Genomic DNA, 20851 nt, shown 5'->3' on the forward strand with positions numbered 1-20851 from the left:
CTCTAACCCCCCAGCCCTCACATATACACAGCCTTCCCCATGATCAGTAACCCTACACCAGAGTAGTACATTTATTATACTCTGTGACCCTAGACTGATAAATCATTAACACTCAAAAGACTTTATTTTACATGAGGGCTCATGCTTGGTGTTATACATTTCACGGTGTTCTGACAAATATGTAATGACCTGTATGTATCATTAGAGCATACAGGGTGGTTCTGCCACCCTAAAATCTCTGCGCTCTGCCCCTTCATGCCACCTTCCTCCTTGACTCCTGGCAACCTTTTCCTGTCCCAGTAGCTCTTCCTTTCCCAGAATGTCATAGATTTTGAATTATATAGTATGTTGCTTGTTGAGATTGACTTCATTCACTCAGTAATATGCATTTAAATTTCCTCCATGTTTGATAGCTTATTTCTTTTTAGTGCCGAGTAATATTCCATTGTCTGGATGTACCACAGTTTATACATTCACCTACTGAAGGAAGTCGTGGTCACTTACAAGTTGGGGCAATTATGAATAAAGCTGCTATAAATGTTTGTATTTAGTTTCCCTCCTTCCCCCCTTGAGACCTAAGCTTTCAACTCATTTGGATAAAGATCAGGGAGGCTCAGTTGCTGGATCACATTGTAAAGAATATGTTTAGATTTGTAAGAAGCTGCCATACTTGTCTTCCAGACTGGCTGTACAGTTTGCATTCCTACCACCATTGAGTGAGTTCCTCTTGCACTGTATTGCCAATGTTTGGTGATGTTAGTGTTTTGGATTTTGGCCATTCTATGTGTGGAGTAATAAATCATATGCTTTTTCTGGTGAAAGATTGTGTGATAAAATGTCATTTGCTAGTGTGAGAGATGGTGTTTTCAGAAAAAACCCACAAAATTTTCTGTGAGTTTTTGGAAGTAAAACTGTCTCTAGGAAAAGGCTGATATTTGGCCCCGATTAACCAGACCAAAAGTATAACTTTTGTCTCTGTGTTTTGACAGGTAATTGAAACAAAGGCGCATACCTTGAAGGCAGTAGCACCTCCTACCACTGGCAACTGGTAAAATGTTTTTTAATTATAAAATATTTCTCTTAGGCATAAAATGTATTAAGTATGTATAAACTGTCCAGGAGAAAAAAAATTTAATTCTTCCCATTTTGTGATTGTAAAATAATGAAAGTTAGGAGAAGGTAGCTTTCCTGCTAATTTTAATTCAGTACAAACCCATTGGAATATGAAGCCATGTTATTCACCAATATTACTGATTTTCCTTTTCTCAGTTTGAATTTCATTTAAGTATCTGTGGGAGTTTGAACTCAGGAGCCTCTGTATTTTATGAAGTTTAGCACTAATTAGAGTGGTATTACCATTTCAACATGTGACCGTCATTTTATTATTTTTTTGCTATTATTATTTTAAAATTTTTAATGTGTGTTAAGTATCATTATTCTTTTTACTTATTATTTTATAAGGAATTTTATGAATAGACATAGGATTTCAGCTACTTCTAACCTTTAGAATTTTAAATGCATGAAACATGAATCGATAATGATTCCCCAAAGCTGAGGTCTGAGTGTTTATCATGAGGCAAGCACCGCATCCTTTACTATGTTAACTGGGTAGTCCTCATTGCAGTCTTTTGATATAGATACTGTTCTTTACATTTTGCAGGTGAGGAAACTGAGCCTTAGGAAAGTAATTTACTTAGGGTGATGTTTAATAAATAGGAGAACTAAGTCAAACTCCCATCTGTTTGGCTTCATGGCCTAGGCTCTCAGTACGTGGATACTTGCCATTGCCTTCAGTATCAGAATCAGCGGGAGTATCAGAAATTAGCTAAAAGAAAAATGTTGGTATACAGTGTGGTATAAATGAATTTAAAGTGCTACTCAAACATGCATTGTATTTTGTAGTTTATGGGAGAGGGCTTTCCCTGCTTTCCTTATTCCTGAAGGGAGTTTTTTGAGGTATTTCTTAATGTCACCCCAGTTTTACACTGAAGCTGAGGCTCTGGAATGTTCAGGGACTTGTTGCATATTACACAATGAATAAATGGAGGAATCGGCCTCAAATCAAGAGCTTACGACCATCGTTCTTAAAGGAGCAAGTCTACTGAACATTTTTTTATATGTCAACGAACCAGTTTTGTAAGTAATAGTACTTTCAGTAGGTCATATAAAGCATGTAAGTACAACCAAGTAGTGGCCTGCTCTGAAACTCGGAAGTAACAGAGCTGTGTGCCCAAATCACCTATACTAATAAGTAGCATTTATAATGCCTTTGCATTTTCCAGAGTCCTTTATTACTTGCTGCATTCCATTTTATCCTCACTTTAAATTCTGTGTACTAGGTAAATGATGACACATATGGGAAAATTAAGTGTAGTAAAGTTGTTTTATAAACAAAAGATCAAACTTAACTAGTGGTAGAATCCAAGCTATAGTTTGCTCATTCCATGAGATGGTTAATTGTAGGGAGACCAGCTTGTCCAGGTTTGCTTAAAACTTTCCTGGTTTTATTTATTTATTTATTTATTTATTTATTTATTTATTTATTTATGTTTATTTCTGAGAGAGAGGAGAGGGGCAGAGAAGAGGGAGACAGAGAATCTGAAGCAGGCTTCAGGCTGTGAGATGCCAGCATAGAGCCCAGTGTAGGGCTTGAAATCATGAACCATGAGCTCATGACCTTAACCTACTCAGCAACCCAGGGGCCCCATATTTTTTATTTGTTTTCTAAAATTTATGTATTTTTGAAAGAGTGTGCACTTGTATGCAAGTTGGGGAGGAGCAGAGTGAGAGGGAGAGAGAGAATCCCAAGCTGCCAGCACAGAGCCTGATGTGGGGCTTGATCTCATGAACCTCAAGATCAGAGATGACAACCTGACCCAAAATCAAGCGTTGGATGCTTAACTTACTGAGCTACACACGTGCCCCAGAACGTTACTGGTTTTAGTACTGACAGTCCTGTGTCCCAGGAAACCCCAAAATCTGGGCAGCTCCGAGTGGCTGGTCATCCTAATTAATTGTCATACTTGGCGGTCGACTGGGGTNNNCGGTCGACTGGGGTTGGGAGTATGGTTGTCATACGAAACAGAAGGCACCCAGTTAAACCTGAATTTCAGATAAAAATTGAATAATTAAAATTTAAAAAGATTTTTTTATTCTTGAGAGAGAGAGTGCGAGAGTGAGCATAAGTGAGGGAGGGAGAGGGAATTCCAAGCTCTGTACTAACGGGGCTTGAACCCATGAACTGTGAGCTCATGACTTGAGCTGAAATCAGGAGTCGGCCGCTCAGCCAACTGAGCCACCCAGGTGCCCCCGAATACATTTTTACTGTATGTTCCAGATCCTGCATGGGACGGGTCTGCACTGAAATTTGCTCATTGTTTATCTGAAATTCAAATTTAACTGGCTATCTTCTGTTTTTATTTGTTAAATCTGACAACCCTAAGTAGGAGTAAAGGGATGTTCTAATGTGTAAAAAAGATCACTTAGCTGCTTTTTTGTGTAGACCTTAGGCTCTATACGTTTATCTGCTTAAATAAATGTATCATCTGGTAATATTTGACTCTTGTTCTTTTAGCTATGTGGGTAGAGATGCCAGAGGTCAGGATGAATATATGAAACCATATTTTGCTCATGTGTGTGTGTATGTGTGTGTGTGTGTATGTGTATGTGTTGGTTGGTGGTTGGTTTGAAGCAGTTCTTTACTTGGCAGGAAATTTAGCCAGGACGGATTGAGCCTGTCCGTCTTTGCTGGACCAGCCTGTCAGACACGGGCACGTTCTCACAGACTGTGCATATTGTCTTTAGACAATGTTAAAAAGTAGTTTTGCTCTTGTTTAGATAGTGTGTTCACATGATTCAAGATGAGAAGGAAGTTAAGGCTTTCCTTACTCGCTTCTTGGACCTATTCGTTTGTGCACCATGGAAACAGTCTGATCTTACCGGAAAAAATTAGAATTTTGCAAGTGGACCTTAGAGATCTGCTTGTTGAGTGCTTTTGCTTTTTTTTTTGTTTTTTTGTTTTTTTAAAGCAGGGGAACTCTTGCTCTACACCCCCCACCCCTTCACTAGGGGGGAAGCATACCTTATATGGAAGACAAAAATAGAATTGAGCTCCTCCCTACATCTTTAGTGTTTGATGGTTGTCAGTACTCCAGGATTGATTTGGGAGCCCTTGGCATCAGGACAGTTTAGTCTTAAAATAGATTTATCTGGATCCCATCAACATTAATGGTGAGAAAATTACAACTTACTGACTTGGACAGGGTGTCACAGTAAGTGGTGGCAGAGTCTAGTACACTTGTGTATGTGTGTGCGGCTGTGTACACGGGTGCTGCCGTCTGCGTGGGTGTTGTGTGTATGTGGGTGTTTAAAACCCCTGTTTTATATTGACCTGAGAAGGTATTATCAATTCCTGTGTCCAATTTCTGTTTCTTATTTGAGTCATTCAAGATTCAACACTTCTCTCTTTTTAAAAAACATCTGGCTCGGACATTAGAAAAGGAAGATGGGATAAAAGTAGATTAAAAAAAAAAACGTGTCTGAGCCAGAGTTACGGAAGTCAGGGGACTCTCCCTGTGGTTCAGAGAGAATATTTGAGCCCTACTGTTATTTCAACTATTATAATAAAAGGATTGAAAAACCTTAAAAAATTACAGTGAATAACTGAAGAGTATGTAAAGTTAGTTGGCTCTGTTTAGCTGCTTCTTAATTTTTAATGTAAGTGTGTTTATGGCGAAGACTTGCTGAATTTTCCTGCCTCTCTCCCCCTTTCTTCCCTTTTCCCCTTTCCTCCCATTCCTTCCTCCCTCCCCCCTCCCTTCCAGTGTCTTCAGGGCCAGAATTTTATTTCCTGTGGTTAGAGTAAACACAAGCTTAGCAGTTTTCTTCAAAAGAAAAGGACATAACTCTTATTTCCTCGTAAAATTTCCTAGCTGTGAATTTGGAAGTTAATCTAATTTAGATGATAATATGACTTGAGCCTCTCTCTAAGAATACTTTTAGTAGATTTCCTGGTACGGAATTTCTTCACTTTTTTACTTGTTGTATTCAGGAAGTACATGGATTAATGGCCTCGAGTTTTCAGCCATACAGTCTTCTTTGTAGAGCAGTAACAACTGGGACCAGAGTTGAAATTTTCTAAGTTGTTAAGCATGGTGTTAATATTCGGGGTTTTAGGAGAAATACTTTGTGTTTCTTTCAGTGAAAGGAAGAGCAAGAACCACCTATTATGCAGCACAAAGGCAACCTACCGAAATTTAGTGTTATGTTGATACTTGTAAGAATTAGGAAAAATTCCTATAGTGGAGCCTACCTTTTTAAAAAATTTTAATTTTTTTTCCTTTTTTTTGTGGCAGCAGAGCATATATATTCAGTGAATGTTTTAAAACCATTCTCCTAAGGGGCGTCTCAGTGTGTCCAACTTTGGCTCAGGTCATGATCTCACAGTTCGTGGGTTCGAGCCCTGTGTCAGGGCCTGCACTGACAACTCAGAGCCTGGAGCCTGCTTAGGATTCTGTGTCTTCCTTTCTCTCTGCCATTTCCCTGCGTGTGTTTTATCTCTCTCAAAAATCAATAAAATATTAAATAAATAGACAAGAAAAAATTGCTAAAAAAAAATCCTCCTGAGCTAGAGATATATTTTTTCATATCATTTCTATTATAGTTTTAGCGTGGGGAAGCAGAGCATGCTCATCAGAGCCAGGGTCCCGCCTCTAAAGAAGGTTTTTCCTGAGAGCAAATCCGAGTTGGTGGTTGCATTTCTTATTACAACTCATTAGAGCCTAGTTCTGAGAAGGACATCTTTCTTTCTGCCCTTCTTCTTTCTTACTGCCTTTCTTTCTACCCTAGTTTCTTATTTCAAAACAAGTAATTTAGATAATTTTTTCAGGGACTCTTTTGGTTTATGGAACATGTGACTTCTGTGGAAAGGAGGGTCTCTAAAGTAGTGAAGGACTCTTTCCCCCCTCCCCTTTTATTATTATTATTTGTTTAAGTTTATTTTGAGAGAGAGAGAGAGAGAAGGAGAAGAAGAAGGAGGGGGAGGGGGAGGAGGAGGAGGGAGATTGGGATGGAGAGAATCCCAAGCAGACAGCACACAGAGCCCCACTTGGGGCTTGATCTCAGGAACCTCTATCGTGACCTGAGCAGAAATCAAGAGATGCAAGAGCTTGGGTGGGAGTCAAATGTGTAGGTTAAAATTGTACTTCCTCTGTTAGTTGTAAGTGCCTTTGGGCATGGTCTGTTTGAAATTGGATTTTTGTAACAATTCCGTGAGATGAGGCCCCCTGCACAGTGCTTGCGTTATTGGTACTCCGGATTGCTTCCCATTTATTTCAAGTTTGGTGAGAAGTTCTAGACATATTTCACGCTAGCAAATATAGATTCCTTGATATCCATTGGTGTACAATCTGCTTATTTATATACTACATTAGCGATAACATGCTAAGCTGTTTTTTTTCCCACATAGGATAGTTCTGTAGTGTCGATGCAGGTTTGGTGTTCTAGGCTATAAGGAAAATAGAGGAGGAAATAAGATTGGGTAATGGATAAGATTAATCAAGAAGTAAATTGTGGAGAATCAAGATACCCCCCTGGAGCATTTTCTCACATCCTCTCCTCTTTCTTGGAGGTGTTCTCTCTGCTTCCAGTGAATTGGTAGGAGAATTTCTTTTTCTTTTTTTTTTTTAATTTTTTTTAATGTTTTATTTCTTTCTGAGAGAGAGACAGACACCATGAGCAGGGGAAGGTCAGAGAGGGAGGGAGTTACAGAATCTGAAACAGGCTCCAGGCTCCGAGCTAGCTGTCAGCACAGAGCCCAACATGGGGCTAGAACCCACGAACCGCGAGATCATGACCTGAGCCAAAGTCAGACGCTTAACCGACTGAGCCACCCAGGCGCCCCGGTGAGAGAATTTCTAAGTGTTGGGCTTCTGCCCCTGCTCTGGAAGTTGAAGCCTTCAGCTGGTATTGTGGAGGGAGGTGGTAGTGGGCAGAAAGACCTGCTGTATTAGCAGAGGCACGTAAAGGCGTTACTGGACGCTTCCCTCCTGTGAACACTGTAGAAGTCTCGGATTCTGAGCCAGACTCCCATTTCCGTTGTTCAGTCCTGCAGCTCGTGGAGATTAATGGTTTGAGATACTACCATGCTAGATCTCTCCTGTGGTTCTTGAAGTCTCTGTAGGTGGAGACAACCAGATCCAAGCAGGCAGGACCGTTTAATATATTAGTAGGAACAAGATCCCTGTGGCAGCCTACTTCCTGGTTTTCCCCGCCCCCACAATACAGGCATTTACAGGTTTGTTCCTATTACTAAAACACGTGTTGTCTGTGGAAGGTTTTCATATTTCTTGTGGCTTTTTTTTTTTTTTTTTTTTGCATTTAAAGAAAAGTGGGGAGTTAATAGAGGTTGTATGACTATGGTAATATTCCTTAATAACAATTAAAAAAAAGCTTTAAAAAGTTTATATTTTAAAAAGTTTATTTTATCTTATTATTTATTTTGAGAGAGAGAGAGAGAGAGGAAGAGAGAGAATCCCACACAGGCTCTGTGCTGTGTGTACAGAAGCTGATGCAGGACTTGATCACACTAGTGCTGAGATCATGACCTGAATCCAGATCAAGAGTTGGACGCTTAACTGACAGAGCCACCCAGGTGCCCCAGAATTTTATCTTAGTATCAGAATTTCATACATCCCCTAAGTGTATTATTTGAGGGTGATTTTGTAGGTGGGTGTTAATCTCCGTTATTTGATGCAGTTATTTTCAGAACCCCAGTTTCTGTCCTCAGCTTTGACAGTTACTCAAAGTCCCATCTGCCCTTGTTCCTCTCCTCCTCCTCCTCCTCCTCCCCCCGCTCCCCTCCACCACCACCACCACCACCACCTCCCTCTCCAAGTGTCCTGTGTTCTTCCTCTCAAGTAGTAGAAGCCACACAGGGAAGGATTTTGCTTAAACTTGTTCATTATGATGATTTAAATAACTAACTCCTAAAATGATGCAAGATGTAAATAACTTCTTTTGATACAACACAACGGACCATTTACATAGACTGTTTTAAAACCATATTTCAGGTGCTTTAATCATACAATTTTGCATTTTAAGATTGTATTTGCTAAAAACAAAGATTATATTTGATGGGTCATTTTATTTTAATGTTAAACTTGAGTCAACTTGTTATTTTAATTAGTTCTGGGAGTATAATAAAGATGGAAAATTTTATATTCTTTAAAAAATATTTTAATGTTTTTTATTTATTTCTGAGAGAGAATGAGTGAGAGAGAGAGAGAGAGAGAGAGAGAGAAACAGCATGAACAGGGGAGGGTCAGAGAGAGAGGGAGTCACAGACTGAAACAGGCTCCAGGCTCTGAGCTAGCTGTCAGCACAGAGCCCGACGCGGGGCTTGAACCCACGAACCGCGAGATCATGACCTAAGTGAAAGTCGGACGCTTAACTGACTAAGCCACCCAGGCGCCCCAGAAAATTTTATATTCTTGATGGTGGAAAATTAATATACTTTGACCCATCATACCTTCATTTAAATATTTAGAAATAATTGCTTAAAACCTTGGCTTGTGCATACTGTTGTCAGACATAAAACTTATCATGCAGGCCTGTATATGCCTTTCTTTGAGAATTAACAAGGTACATGAAAGTCCCTTCAGGTCCATTCCAAGTACATATAACTAGTTTTTAATGGCTGCCTCGTCGTCCATACTGTGGATGTATATGTTCTTCAGCTTCGTCTGTGATTGATTTAGATCATCTTGTTTTCAGTTGTTAGGAGAAAATTTTCCACAATTTACTGATAGAGTAATTCATTCATCAGGCAGCATCCAATCTAGAAGATAGAAAGGAGCTCCAAAGAGCTGTGAAAGGTGAGGTCTCTATAGATCAAAGTGAGCAGAAATAAGGAAGTTATTCTGTCATTACTTTTCTTATATGGAGCAAAGGGACACCTAGGAGCCAGTTCAGGTAACTTACTGAGAGGGCAAGTGCTGATTGGTTGACCCAGGTCTTCCTTTCTCCACGAACTGTGAAAACTTAAGTTTTCGTTTGCTGACTTGAGGCTTACTATGAGCTTGGGCTTAGCAGGAGTGACTCCATCTTGGGCCTAATCTGGTTGCTTGACCACAGTTGTTTGCCTCTGAAATAATAGTGGCATGTCCTCCAAGCTTTGTCTTTTGATTGTACTGCTCACCGTTCCCGCTTGTTGCAGTCATCTAGCCTCCTATTCCTGAAATACTTGACCATCAAGCTTTCTATGACTCTGCTTCTATTCTGTCATGATTCCTAGTGGTTTCAATATCTTTCCAGTTGAATTTCTTGGCCTCCTGTCCTTAAATGATCTCATACTCTGCCTTTTCTATCCCTTTGTCCAGTGTCCCAGCCTAGTCTTCTCCATGAACAATAATGGTATGCCTTCTACACTATCAGTTTCAAGAAGTCAGCTCAGACCATCACCTCCTGTGGCTCCATCTTCTCCCTCTCTTAGTACCTCAACTCCAGCAGTTCTGTCACCTGACCCAGGACCTGACTGCACTCATCCCGTCTCCTTTTCACAAACCCTTCCCCTCTTTATGGGCCATCTTTCTTTGCTCAACTTAAAACTATCTGATTAGTCGTTATAGCCACACTGCCTTGGAAATAGCCTTCATTCCCTTATCTTCCTCCCCTTCTCCACCTTTTGTTCTGGTACTTCCTGGTAAAACCTTTTCCTTGCTTAGTTCAGCTCTCTGCCTGATTCATGTTTGTGCTCCCCCAGCTGAACTTGGCTGGGAAGCACACAGCTGGCTGGGTGGGTCTCCCTTTATGACAGGGCTCAGATCTCAGGTGGGCCTTAGGACTGTCAGGTGAGCCTGCTGGCTGCTCCGTGTATTTTCCTATTCTCCTAGATGACTATTTGATACTGCTTTCTGCTTAATTTTCTTTTAAGTTTATTTATTTTGGGAGAGAGGAGAGGGACAGAGAGAGAGAGAATCCCAAGCAGACTCCGTGCTGTCAGTGCAGAGCCTAACACAGGGCTCGAACCCACAAACCTTGAGATCATGACCTGAGCCGAAATCAAGATCAGATGCTTAACTGACTGAGCCACCAAGGGTCCTTTTCTCCTTAATTTTCTAATACCTTCCTTTCTTCGTCCCTCTCAGCCAGTGATTTTGCTTCCTATTACTCTGAGAGAATAGAAACACTCAGAAAAGAATCTTCTACTGGCTCCTGTACCACCCACAAGCATCTGTGTCCCTGTTCCTCTGTCAGGCCAGCCTCTTCCACTCGTGTGCTGTGTCTCACCCTCGTGTCTGCATAATCTTTTTCTTCCTCTACTGGGTCAGAGCCATCAGTAAGCAGACAAGTTATAACTGTCTCTTATCTTTAAAACAAAAGAATTGGCTTTGCCCTGTCCTGGTATCCGTTCCTCTGTAGAGAACTCCTCCTGTTCTTCCCTAAACTCTCTCCAGTTGGGCTTTGATCCTTAACACAGCTATTTTCAAGGTCAACAGTTACCTTTCCACTTTTGTTTGCAGTTTTTCTTTTGTTTTCCTCTGTGTTGCTTGACTTTTTTTTTTTAATTCATAAGAGCTCTCTTATATTTTTTCATGTGTTATTTTTCCTTTTGATTTTCAAATTGTTTCACCAGACAAATGTTAAATCTTTAAAATTTGTGTAGAAGATTAAATCTGTAAGAATCAATAAGAAAATTTTGAAACACATGCATAGTATGAGTCTTAATAGATATTTAAAATAGTAGTTCTCAATCAACGCACATAAAATTTACATGGTTGTTGTTTAAAAATGAGTCTGCTAGTAGAGTTTTCAATTTATAGGTAGGGAAGAAAGAATGGGGAAGACCTGTTTTCTATTTAAATACACTCTAAGCAAGTCTGCTACGATCGGTCCACGTATCACCGTTGAGAATCACTAGTATAAATCACTGTACTTGGAAGTATGGCAAAGCAGTAGACCGATCCAAGGAGCAGAATAATGTTTAGAAACAGATCCAGTCGTGAACGAGAACTTAACTGTTAAAGATGACTTTGTCATTGAGGAAAGTGTGGTTTATTTAATAAGCAGTTCGGGTAATTCGCCTGAAAGAAGTTGGTTTTCTCCCTTATACAATACGGAAAAATAAGCTCCATAATGATGAAAAGATCTACATGTAAAAGTTAGGTAAATACTGGAAAAAATCTAGGAGGCCGGTAGTTTAACCCTGGTATGGATGAGGCCTTCTCTAAGTGGATTGGAAATCTAGAAGTTGTGAAGGAAATGAACACATTTAATTGTTCAGGTTTGCTTTCTGAAAGGTGATACTCATTCTAAGATGAGGCAGCATGAGAGGGTACCCGTGACTGCTTTCCTAGTTCTCTGGATTTTCCACAGCCCCTTCAGCAAATAGGATGCAATTGGCCAAAGGTTTGTTACTTTCCCTTGTTTGTCTAAACCATTTTAGAGAAATTAAGTGTGTCCATTGCATGTGGCTGGTGCACATAGGCTGCGTGTGACGCTCCTGAACACTTCATGGCTCTCCTGACCTTGGGCTTTCATGGTACTGCCCAGTCCAGGCTCTGCTTTCATGGTCTTGCCAGTAGGATTTTGCTCTTCAGTCTTGGCTTTGGTTTCCCTCCAAAGTTTTCTGTTCTTGAACATGATCTCGGAGATTTCCTACATTCTCATCTTCCATCTGATTATGGCTCCAAAATGTGTGCTTCCAGCTCTGATCCCTCTTAACCACCACGGTTTATACACTGGGATGACTCACAGGCATCTTCAACTCCTTATTCTCAAGACTTGCATTCATCTCCTCTCCACCAGCCATCCACCTGCTAACCATCCACTTCTTGTGTTTCTGTCTCCGTTGAAGGCACCCAAACCCTTTTCCCTTCTTTCACTGCAGCTCTTCTCATTCGGGACTTTATTCTCTAGGATTCTGCTACAGAAACACCAGCACAGAAACTGGGAAAGATTTCAGTTGTCGGGAAGGCCTGGAGGAACAGCGCCTGCGGTCACCCTCTGGGCACTTGGACAGTCAGGAGCTGGGAATCCTATGCCGGTTTCCTGTCACACACCTCAGCCACCTTTTCCCATTGCCTCGCCTCATAACTGCCTTTAGCATACAGTTAGCTAATTTTCTTTCCTTTTTTTCCTTTAATTTTTTTTTACCATTTATTCATATTCATTTTTGAGAGAGAGAACGCAAGCACGAATGGGGGAGGGGTAGAGAGAGAGAGAGAGACAGAATCCGAAGCAGGCTCCAGGCTCCAAGTTGTAGCTGTCAGCACAGAGCCTGACAGGGGCTCGAACCCACGAACTGTGAGATCATGACCGGAGCTGAAGTCTGACGCTGAACCAATCCAGCCACATAGGTGCCCCCCACGGTTAGCTAATTTTCTAAAACACTGGAATGCAGTGTACAATGGAACACATATGACGTTTCTTCCCAGCATTAAAGGACCCTAATGATTTGACTTTAATGCTCTGCCCTTGTCTTCTCACCGCCACCCTGCCCCACTGGCACTCCTGCTGCTTCTGGGGCGTCTTCACATCATGTGGTGTCTCCCATTAACATCTCCACCCCCTCCCGTCCCCACTCCAGTCCCTTTGCTAGTACTACACTGTCTTGATCACTGTTGCTTTGTACCCAGTTTTGGAATTGAGATGTATGAACCTTCCAACTTTGTTCTTTTTCAAGACTGTTTTGAAGCTACTTTGAATTTCCATGTAAATTTTACCTTGAAAAATTCTATATCAAAGCCAGTAGAGATTTTGATAAGGATTGTGTTGAATCTGTGCATCAGTTTGGAGAATTTTGTCATTTTAACAGTAGTAAGTCTTACAGTCCATAAACAGCCAATGTTTTTCTATTTATTTAGGCCTTTAATATCTTTAAACAGTGTTTCATGGTTTTCATAGTACAAATTTCACACTTCTTGTTATATCTTATCCTAAGTATTATTTCTGATAGTATTGTAAACATAATTGCTTTAACCTAATTTTCTGATTATTCATTGCTGGTATATGGAAATGCAGTTGATCTTTGTATATTCAAATTCCATTTTGCAACTCTTGCCGAACTACTTATTAGTTCTATTAGTTTTTTAATGGATTCTTTAGGATTTTCTATACAGTCATCATACAGTCATCATCTGCAGATAAAAGATTTTTTATTACAGTGTTACTTTTCAATTCAAAACACAGACATGAGAAATAAAATTTCAGGGAGAGGACTTAGGTAACCTCACTCTCCTGGATGATTGAGATACATATGTTCTTTGCAGCTCTGAAGTCCTGGAAATAGTAGGACCATTTGTGGTTTTTTTGTTTTGCTTTTAAATGTTTGTTTATTTTGAGAAAGAGAGAGGGAGAGGGAGAGAGAATCCCAAGCAGGCCTCCGGCTGTCAGCACAGAGCCCGATGTGACACGGGGCTTAATGGACTGAGCTGCCCAGGTGCCCCAGGACCATTTATTTTTATTGTGCCATTTTCCTAAATAGAAAACTTCCAAGAAGTCCCCATTAATGGCACAAATTTAGATTCTGTGGACTCTTCCTCCAGATGACTTATCAAAGAAAACAGTGTGGAATGGTGAAACAGTCTGGGGATTATTTAGGAGTCTTGGTTTCTCACAAGCTCTGCATGGGCAAATTTGGAGGTATTCCTGATCCTGTAAAATCGCAGAGCTGGACTTTTACTTTTTTTCAAGATTTTGTTTTTTAAGTAATCTCTGTACCCAGTGTGGGACTTGAACCCACAACCCTGGGAGCAAGAGTCGTTTGCTCTACTGACTGAGCCAGCTAGGTGCCCCTGATTTTAAATTTTTTTCCTTTCATTCTTTGAACATGTTTATAATAGCTGCTTTGATGTCTTGTCGGAGTCTGACATTTGGGCCCTCTCAGGGACACTTTGTGTTGCCTGCTCTCTCCCCCTGTGTTTGGGTCTTCCTTTACTGTTCGTTTGCGTGCCCCATAGTTTTTTGCTGTAAACTGCACATTTAAGATCTTTCATAGCATTTCTGAATGCTGATTCCCCCTCCCGATTTCCCTGGCTTCTTATTGTTGTGTTGCTTGCTTGTCTATTTGTTTAGTGACTTGCTGGCTTATTTCAGTGCAGTTTACTTTTACCCCCTGCGGTGTGCATCCTTTGATGTTGCATCTTGGTGGGCACAGCCTTGAACGCCCGGAGTGCCCTTGAAGTGCCCTCTCAAGGGGATGACAGCAGGATTTTAGTAGGACGCTCTTTAACTGTCTTTCTCTGATCTCCTTGTTAAACTTGTGCCAAGTTCACACCCAGCAGTTACCCTCGGCCGACAGCTAGCTGATGGCTTCATTGTATTGGACAGAGCCCTGGGCCATCGATTGCCTCACCGTGACATCCAGGCAAATTATAAGGCCTTTGTAGGGGCTGCGTTTGAGGCCAGTCTGTGAGCTGCCCTGACTGTAGAAGGACTCTTAGGTTCTCTTTCCCCTGATTCCATTAAACTTCTGTTTGCTCTGCTCTTTCCTTGATCTCCTGGAACTACCAGCCCCAAGTGAGTCGCTCCTCAGCAAGTACGTCTCCACTGTCTCCCACAGTGCCACCAGGCGTGGGTCTCCCTGTTCTCTGTTCCAACACGAGTCAGTCCACTTCGGGGTTGCTCAGGAGCTCGCTGTCCCTACAGCCTGCTTTGGCCTGTGTAGCATTGCTCCGGAGCCGCAGGGGCAGGGACCGCAGCCTGTCCTCTGTTCTGTGAGGGCGGTGCCGGGCTGTGGCTGTCGCCGCGGGTCCTCCCTGGAGCTCCGGTCTCTGCGTGGACGTTATGCAGAGGCTGAGGCAAGGCGCCCCGCGTTCTTGGCCTGCTGAGCCTGCGGTAGAGCTTCCTCACAGTTTTGCCTGGAATAGAATTTCTACAGCATGGACTTGGGGATAGGAGATGAGCATGCTAGACGTCATAACCGCTGGGCTTGAAGCTGGATGGCGTGATTCCTAGTTTGCTTCAGTTTTGTTTCTTCAGAAATGATATTACCGACCCAGCACACAGAGGAGTATATCCCCTGGGGTTCTCAGCTTTCCTCAGACAGGCCTGTGACCCACTCTCTCTTCCTTGTAAGTTTCCGCTCACTGTCACCGGCCGTAGAGCACGGTTCTCCCACAGAGAAACGGGACAGCGAGGCTTTCTTTGTCTCCGAAGCAGCTTTGCTTGTGGCGGCGGCACGGGCTCAGTGGGTTCGTACCCAAAAAACCGCCCTGAGCGCCGCGGGGTGTAGCCTTTTATACAGTTTCTACTTCTTTGTCTCCCATACCTGGTGACACATATAGTCTGATTGGACACAGTCCAAGTCACAGAGTCGTGTCAGAGCTCTGCGTACGTGTAGAAGAATTGACTGGACCATGGTGCACGTTGCCCTCCTTTGTCCTGAGACGGCCTCCACCATGTTCCTGGGTGAGGGGCTCCTCCACAGCCCGAGAGGCCCGCGTGCGCCTCCCATACACTCGAGTGTCTCTCCAGCCTTGCCTGTTCACTTCGCGTTTCCCTGCCCTCAGTTCGTTTTCCCTCCAAGCATTTACTGTCCCTTGACACGCGTACACACATTTCGTCTGCCGCTCCCAGTGAATGCGCAGACTCCATGAGAGGAGGGAGGTGGACTGTCTTGTTCACTGTTGAATTTCCTGTACTTAGGACAGTATGCAACACATAGTAGATTGTCAGCAAATCTGATGAATGCAAAGTACAAAGACCAAGGTTTACAGCCTCCTTGCTTCACCATCTAACCTGCCTAAATTGGAAAATATCCCTTCAGGAAGTAGATTCTCTGTTTGCCAACTCTAGTTGCTTGTTACTGCCTAGAGAGAGAGACTGCAGCCCACTGGGAAAGAATGCAGTGATTATTAGTGGCTGCTGGGCCGCGAGGGAGGAAATGGTGTATACACAGAGACTGCCAGGAAGAGGAAATCGGTACGTTTTTGGTCTGGATTCTTATGTAGGTGTCTGGCTTGCTCCTTCTTCACCACTTGGGGTTAGGTTGGAAAAACCACCTGTTTATAGAATGATGTGGAAAGAGATACAAGATGCTTGTAAGAGGGTCACATGTACCACATCAGGGTGGACAGGACATTGCCAGAGGCCAATACTAGCCGCTGCTTGACTGGAAACAAATATTTTCATTTGCCATCTAAAGTGAAGGATTATTCTGTAAGGCTATTTTAAAATGATGTTGAACTAATATCTTTCTTTCTCTTCCTTCTAGATTCTCACGGAAATCTGTTAATTCTACTTTTTGAGCACTTATGAATAACCACGCATCTTCAAAACCAGCTACCATGAAGCTAAAACAGACCATCAACCCCATTCTTTTGTATTTCATACATTTTATGATATCACTTTATACTGTTATAACATATATTCCGTATTATTTTCTGTTTGAGACAAGACAAGAAAAATCAAACCGAATTAAAGCAAAGCCTGTGAATTCAAAACCTGAATCTGCATACAGATCCGTTAACAGTTTGGACGGCTTGGCCTCCGTACTATACCCTGGATGTGACACGCTGGATAAAGTTTTCATGTATGCCAAAAATAAATTTAAGGACAAAAGACTCTTGGGGACACGTGAAATTTTAAATGAGGAAGATGAAGTACAACCAAATGGAAAAATTTTTAAAAAGGTAAGGAGATCTTTCATTGCCTTTGTGTTTCCTCTGAGTAAAATGGTGCTTTCGGAAGTGGCGGCCAGGGACAGGAGCCTTCTGCGGCTACTGGACGTCGCTGATGTGGCAGGAGAGACAGGGCAGGAAGGATCCTACACTGTGTAATGATCCCCTTCTGTACTCCCCTGCACAGATGGGTCTGAATTTTCACAAACCACTGAGACTGCCCATGGAGCCTGAAAGTCTCCACAGCGTAGAAGAGAATGTCCAGAGCAGTTTGGGGTTGGAAACCATATTCCTGGGTAGTTCCCCTAGCGCCTGCGTGTGCTGGAGATGGTTCTGGGTTTGGGGATGTGAGGCTTGCTGTTTCTGATTCTAATGTAGGGTCCGTTGAGGGCTTCATGTCTTGGTACTTTAATAGTGGCAATACCATGTTTTTTAAAGAATTTTCTTCATGATCTCACAGTCCGTGAGTGCAAGCCCCACATTGGGCTCTGTGCTGACAGCTCAGAGCCCGGAGCCTGCTTTGGATATTTTCTCTCTCTCCTCTCTCTCTCCTCTCTCTCTCTCCTCTCTCTCTCTCCTCTCTCCCTCTCTGCCCCCTCCCCCGCTCACATTCTCCCTCTTTTAAAAATAAACATTAGATTAGAAAAAATTAAAAGAAAAAAATAATTTTCATAAATATAGACAAGCCTGCCATCATTGATTTGAAATGGGATAAAATATCCTTAGAGGCAATGTAAGATGGTGGTTAAGAACCTGGATTCCAGATCCAGGCTATAGGTTTGGATCTCACTCAGCTTTGCCACTTAACTAGCTATGTGACTCTGGAAAAGTTATTTAAGAAATTTGCCTCAGTTTTTTTATTTGTAATATGAAGATAATGATTATTGCTGCTATTTATTAGCATTTCATAGAAGTCAGGCTGTTTTAAGTGCTTTACATATATCAGCTTATTTAAGACTTAAAATAGCCATATGAGGGAGAGCGTGGGTGGCTCAGTCGATTGAGCATCCAGCTTCGGCTCAGGTCATGATCTCTCAATTCATGGGTTCGAGCCCCGCGTCGGACTCTGTGCTGACAGCTAGCTCAGAGCCTAGAGCCTGTTTCGGACTCTTTGTCTCCCTCTCTCTCTGACCCTCCCCTGCTCATGCTGCCCCCCTCTGTCTCTAAGAAATAAATAAAACATTTAAAAAAACATTAAAAATATAGCCATGGGAGTTAGTGTTATCATTGTTATCTTACAGAGGATGGCACAGAGGCACAGGTGGGTAACGTACACAGCAATGTTTCAGTTAGCGAGTCGTAAAGTGAGCGTTAGAGCCTGCTCCTTGCTTCGTAAATGCCAGTTCAGGCTTGTCGAGGATAAACTGAATGCGTGCACACAAACACACACGTGTGTAGAAGTGCTTGTGGCCCCTTGTGTCAATGCTCTAGTTTTTCTTAGTACTGTTGTCTTGGGAGTTTGGTGGGCAAATTATATGAGTGACTGCAAGGAAATATCATAGAGCAGTGCAACAGTTTGAAGGGTAGGGTGTACAGAAAGGGCATGAAAATGCTGGTTTTGGATACAGGACTTTTTTTTAATGTTTATATTTGAGAGAGAGAGAGAGAGACAGACAGACAGACACAGAATCCGAAGCAGGTTCCAGGATCTGAGCTGTCAGCACAGAACCCAGTGCAGAACTTCAACTCCCAGTCTGAACTGTGAGATCATGATCTGAGCTGAAGTCGGATGCTTAACCCAGTGAGCCACCCAGGTGCCCTGACACATGACTTTATTACAAGCAGTTCTTAAAGTCCCAGTAGGTAAACACTGAAGATAAATTTTTAAAATTTTTTAAAGTTTATTTTGAGAGAGAGAGCGTGCGAGAGAAAGCACATGCATAAGCAGGGGAGGGGCAGAGAGAGAATCCCACGCAGGCTCCTCACCGTCAGTGCAGAGCCTAACAGCAGAGATTGGTCTCATAAACTGTGAGAGCTGGACCCAAAAGTCGCCTGTGTAACCAACTGAGCCTCCCAGGCGCCCCACAATAAATTTTTTTTTTTTTTTTTTTTTTTAAATTTNGCTTAACCGACTAAGCCACCCACGCGCCCCATGATAAAAATTTTTTTAGGAGCACTAAGATGATCAGTAGTCGGTTGATAATTTGGTCAGGTTTTATGTGTAGGATGTATGCAGGCGAAGTTTTTCCTCGTATCCTTTTTTCCATCTACATCCTGACTCCAGCTCCTTTTTCTTCTGTAAGTCGTGAAGCAACTCTCAGGTTCGGGGGGGAGAAGTTCAAATAATCACACCATGGGATGAGACACTTCAGAGGGTCTGCAGTGGTGGTCTTTAGCGGCCTTATCCTTACAGATTCTGTAGGCCTTTCCCCCCTAGACATGAAGGGGATGGCCAGCAAGTTGATGGCAGTAATTCTTCGCAGTTGGAACATGATGTTAACTTAACGGAGCCTGTGAGTGTCCATCCCCTCCCAACAGTGATCCTCTGTCCTGTTGCGCCTGGAGCCCTCCTCGCCCATCTCGCTGCTCCCGGCACATCAGCAGTGCCCCTGGCCGGCTGGGTGGTGGCTTCGGGAAATGACAGGCTCGCTCTCCTTGTAAGGCATAGTCTCTCTCTTGCTGACTTGACTTTTGCCTCACTTAGATGAATCTTTTTCTTTTAAGCTGACTTAAGCTCTATCTGGAGATAATAGCGTACACATTTCTCGAAATCAAAGTCGTGTAGTTACCCATGTGTGTTTACTCTTCAAGCCTATAGATTATAACTCCTAAAACATATTTTATCATAACGGGGTCTGATATTTAGTTGCCATTTTTACTTTTTATGAAATACCATCTTGATTTTGTCTTTGAGAGATCTGGCAATTAATACAAGGTACCAAAAACACTGCACTTTTTTAGGTGCTAAAGTTTTCTACTTCTGTGTCTTGTCTTAAAAACTTTTTTTTTTTAAAGTTTTATTTATTTCTGAGAGAAACCGCGTGAGCAGGGGAGGAGCAGAGAGAGAGGGAGACACAGAATCCTAAGCAGGCTCCCAGCTCTGAGCTGGCTGTCAGCACAGAGCCTGACGCGGGGCTCGAACCCATGAACCGTGAGATCATGGCCTGAGCTGAAGTCGGACGCCTAACCGACTGAGCCACCCAGGCGCCCTGAAAACATTTTGTTTTTTGAACTAATGCTATTTGAATTCAAAGATTGGTTCTCTTGTTTTTAATCTCAGCTTATGTAACAGATGTCCTACTTTAGCAGGAGATTTAGTTTTTTCTCCAGAGTTGTGCACATTATAGGCATTTTATGGGACTCACACTATTTTTCAGTCCTTATAGTAGCAGACGAGTTTCCAAGAATGTGAAAAGGAGATGAGGATGGTAGATGTGAAGTTCCTTCTTGATTCAGGCATCAGTGTAATTAGGATAAAATAAAATCCTAGACCTGTCAGAGTTTCTTCTTAAATGTGGCCAGATAACACAACGGACACAAGGAAAGTTTTTCCCTGTTGTGTGTTTGTGTATTCAGGGCACTCTCTGGCCCGCCCGCGGGGTCTTTGCTATCCTCATTTGTTCAACAAAGAAATATTTGAAGATAGGAACGTTGAAAATGAAAAAGCTTACAGTTAGCAGCCTTCTCTGTCCATATCGCGTCACCGTCCGGTCTGTCTGCCCCTGACGTCTGCCGTGCTGTTGGCGTTTGTGATTCGTCGGACTTTTTCGGGGAGGCTCTGTATAAACTCTGATACAGAGAATCTTGTATTTGAAATGAGGCTAGCTGGGGGGAGAAAACTAATGTTTAGGTTTCGTGTGTAGTAAATGAATCAGATGTTTTCTGTTAGCCTTACCTGGGAAGAGAGTGCCACACCACTGATTAGCCAAGCCCCTGGTTTCTCTCTGTCTCTGTTGCAACTGTAACAGTGGTTTGCACCCGGGACTGCGGGCATCTCCACTGGGGGTTATAAACACACTGGGGCTTTTCACCTCTTGGTTGCTTGTTTACACGCACTGTGTTGCAGCAGAACCAGCAGTGGCTCTGNGTCACGTGGCTTCTGCTCAGAACGCTTCCAGCCAGAGCGCAGACAGGTCTGTGACGGAGCGTCCCGTCATTCAGTAGTTTCCGTATTTGACCATCATCTTGAATTGGGAAAGCCAGCCAGTGATGTAGCAGTGTCTCAGCGTTTCCTTCCTTCTTGTTTTGGAGGCTGAGCTTTGGGGATTAACCCTGGAATGTATCTGATATAG

At 42.5% G+C, this 20851-nt stretch overlaps 1 protein-coding gene across 1 annotated transcript in view; it reads left to right on the top strand.

The window, feature by feature from the left end:
- The first annotated feature begins 988 nt into the window (after positions 1 to 988).
- ACSL3 (acyl-CoA synthetase long chain family member 3) overlaps positions 989 to 20851 on the top strand; it is a 44564-nt gene continuing 24701 nt past the window's right edge. The window contains exons 1-2 of the mRNA XM_077748574.1: positions 989 to 1048; positions 16214 to 16631. Of these exons, the coding sequence (XP_077604700.1) occupies positions 16254 to 16631 (378 nt within the window). The 5' untranslated portion in view covers positions 989 to 1048; positions 16214 to 16253. The remainder of the gene's footprint in view (positions 1049 to 16213; positions 16632 to 20851) is intronic.

This window comes from Crocuta crocuta, unplaced genomic scaffold (genome assembly GCF_008692635.1).
Source record: "Crocuta crocuta isolate KB4526 unplaced genomic scaffold, BGI_CrCroc_1.0 scaffold229, whole genome shotgun sequence".
Lineage (NCBI taxonomy): Eukaryota > Metazoa > Chordata > Mammalia > Carnivora > Hyaenidae > Crocuta > Crocuta crocuta.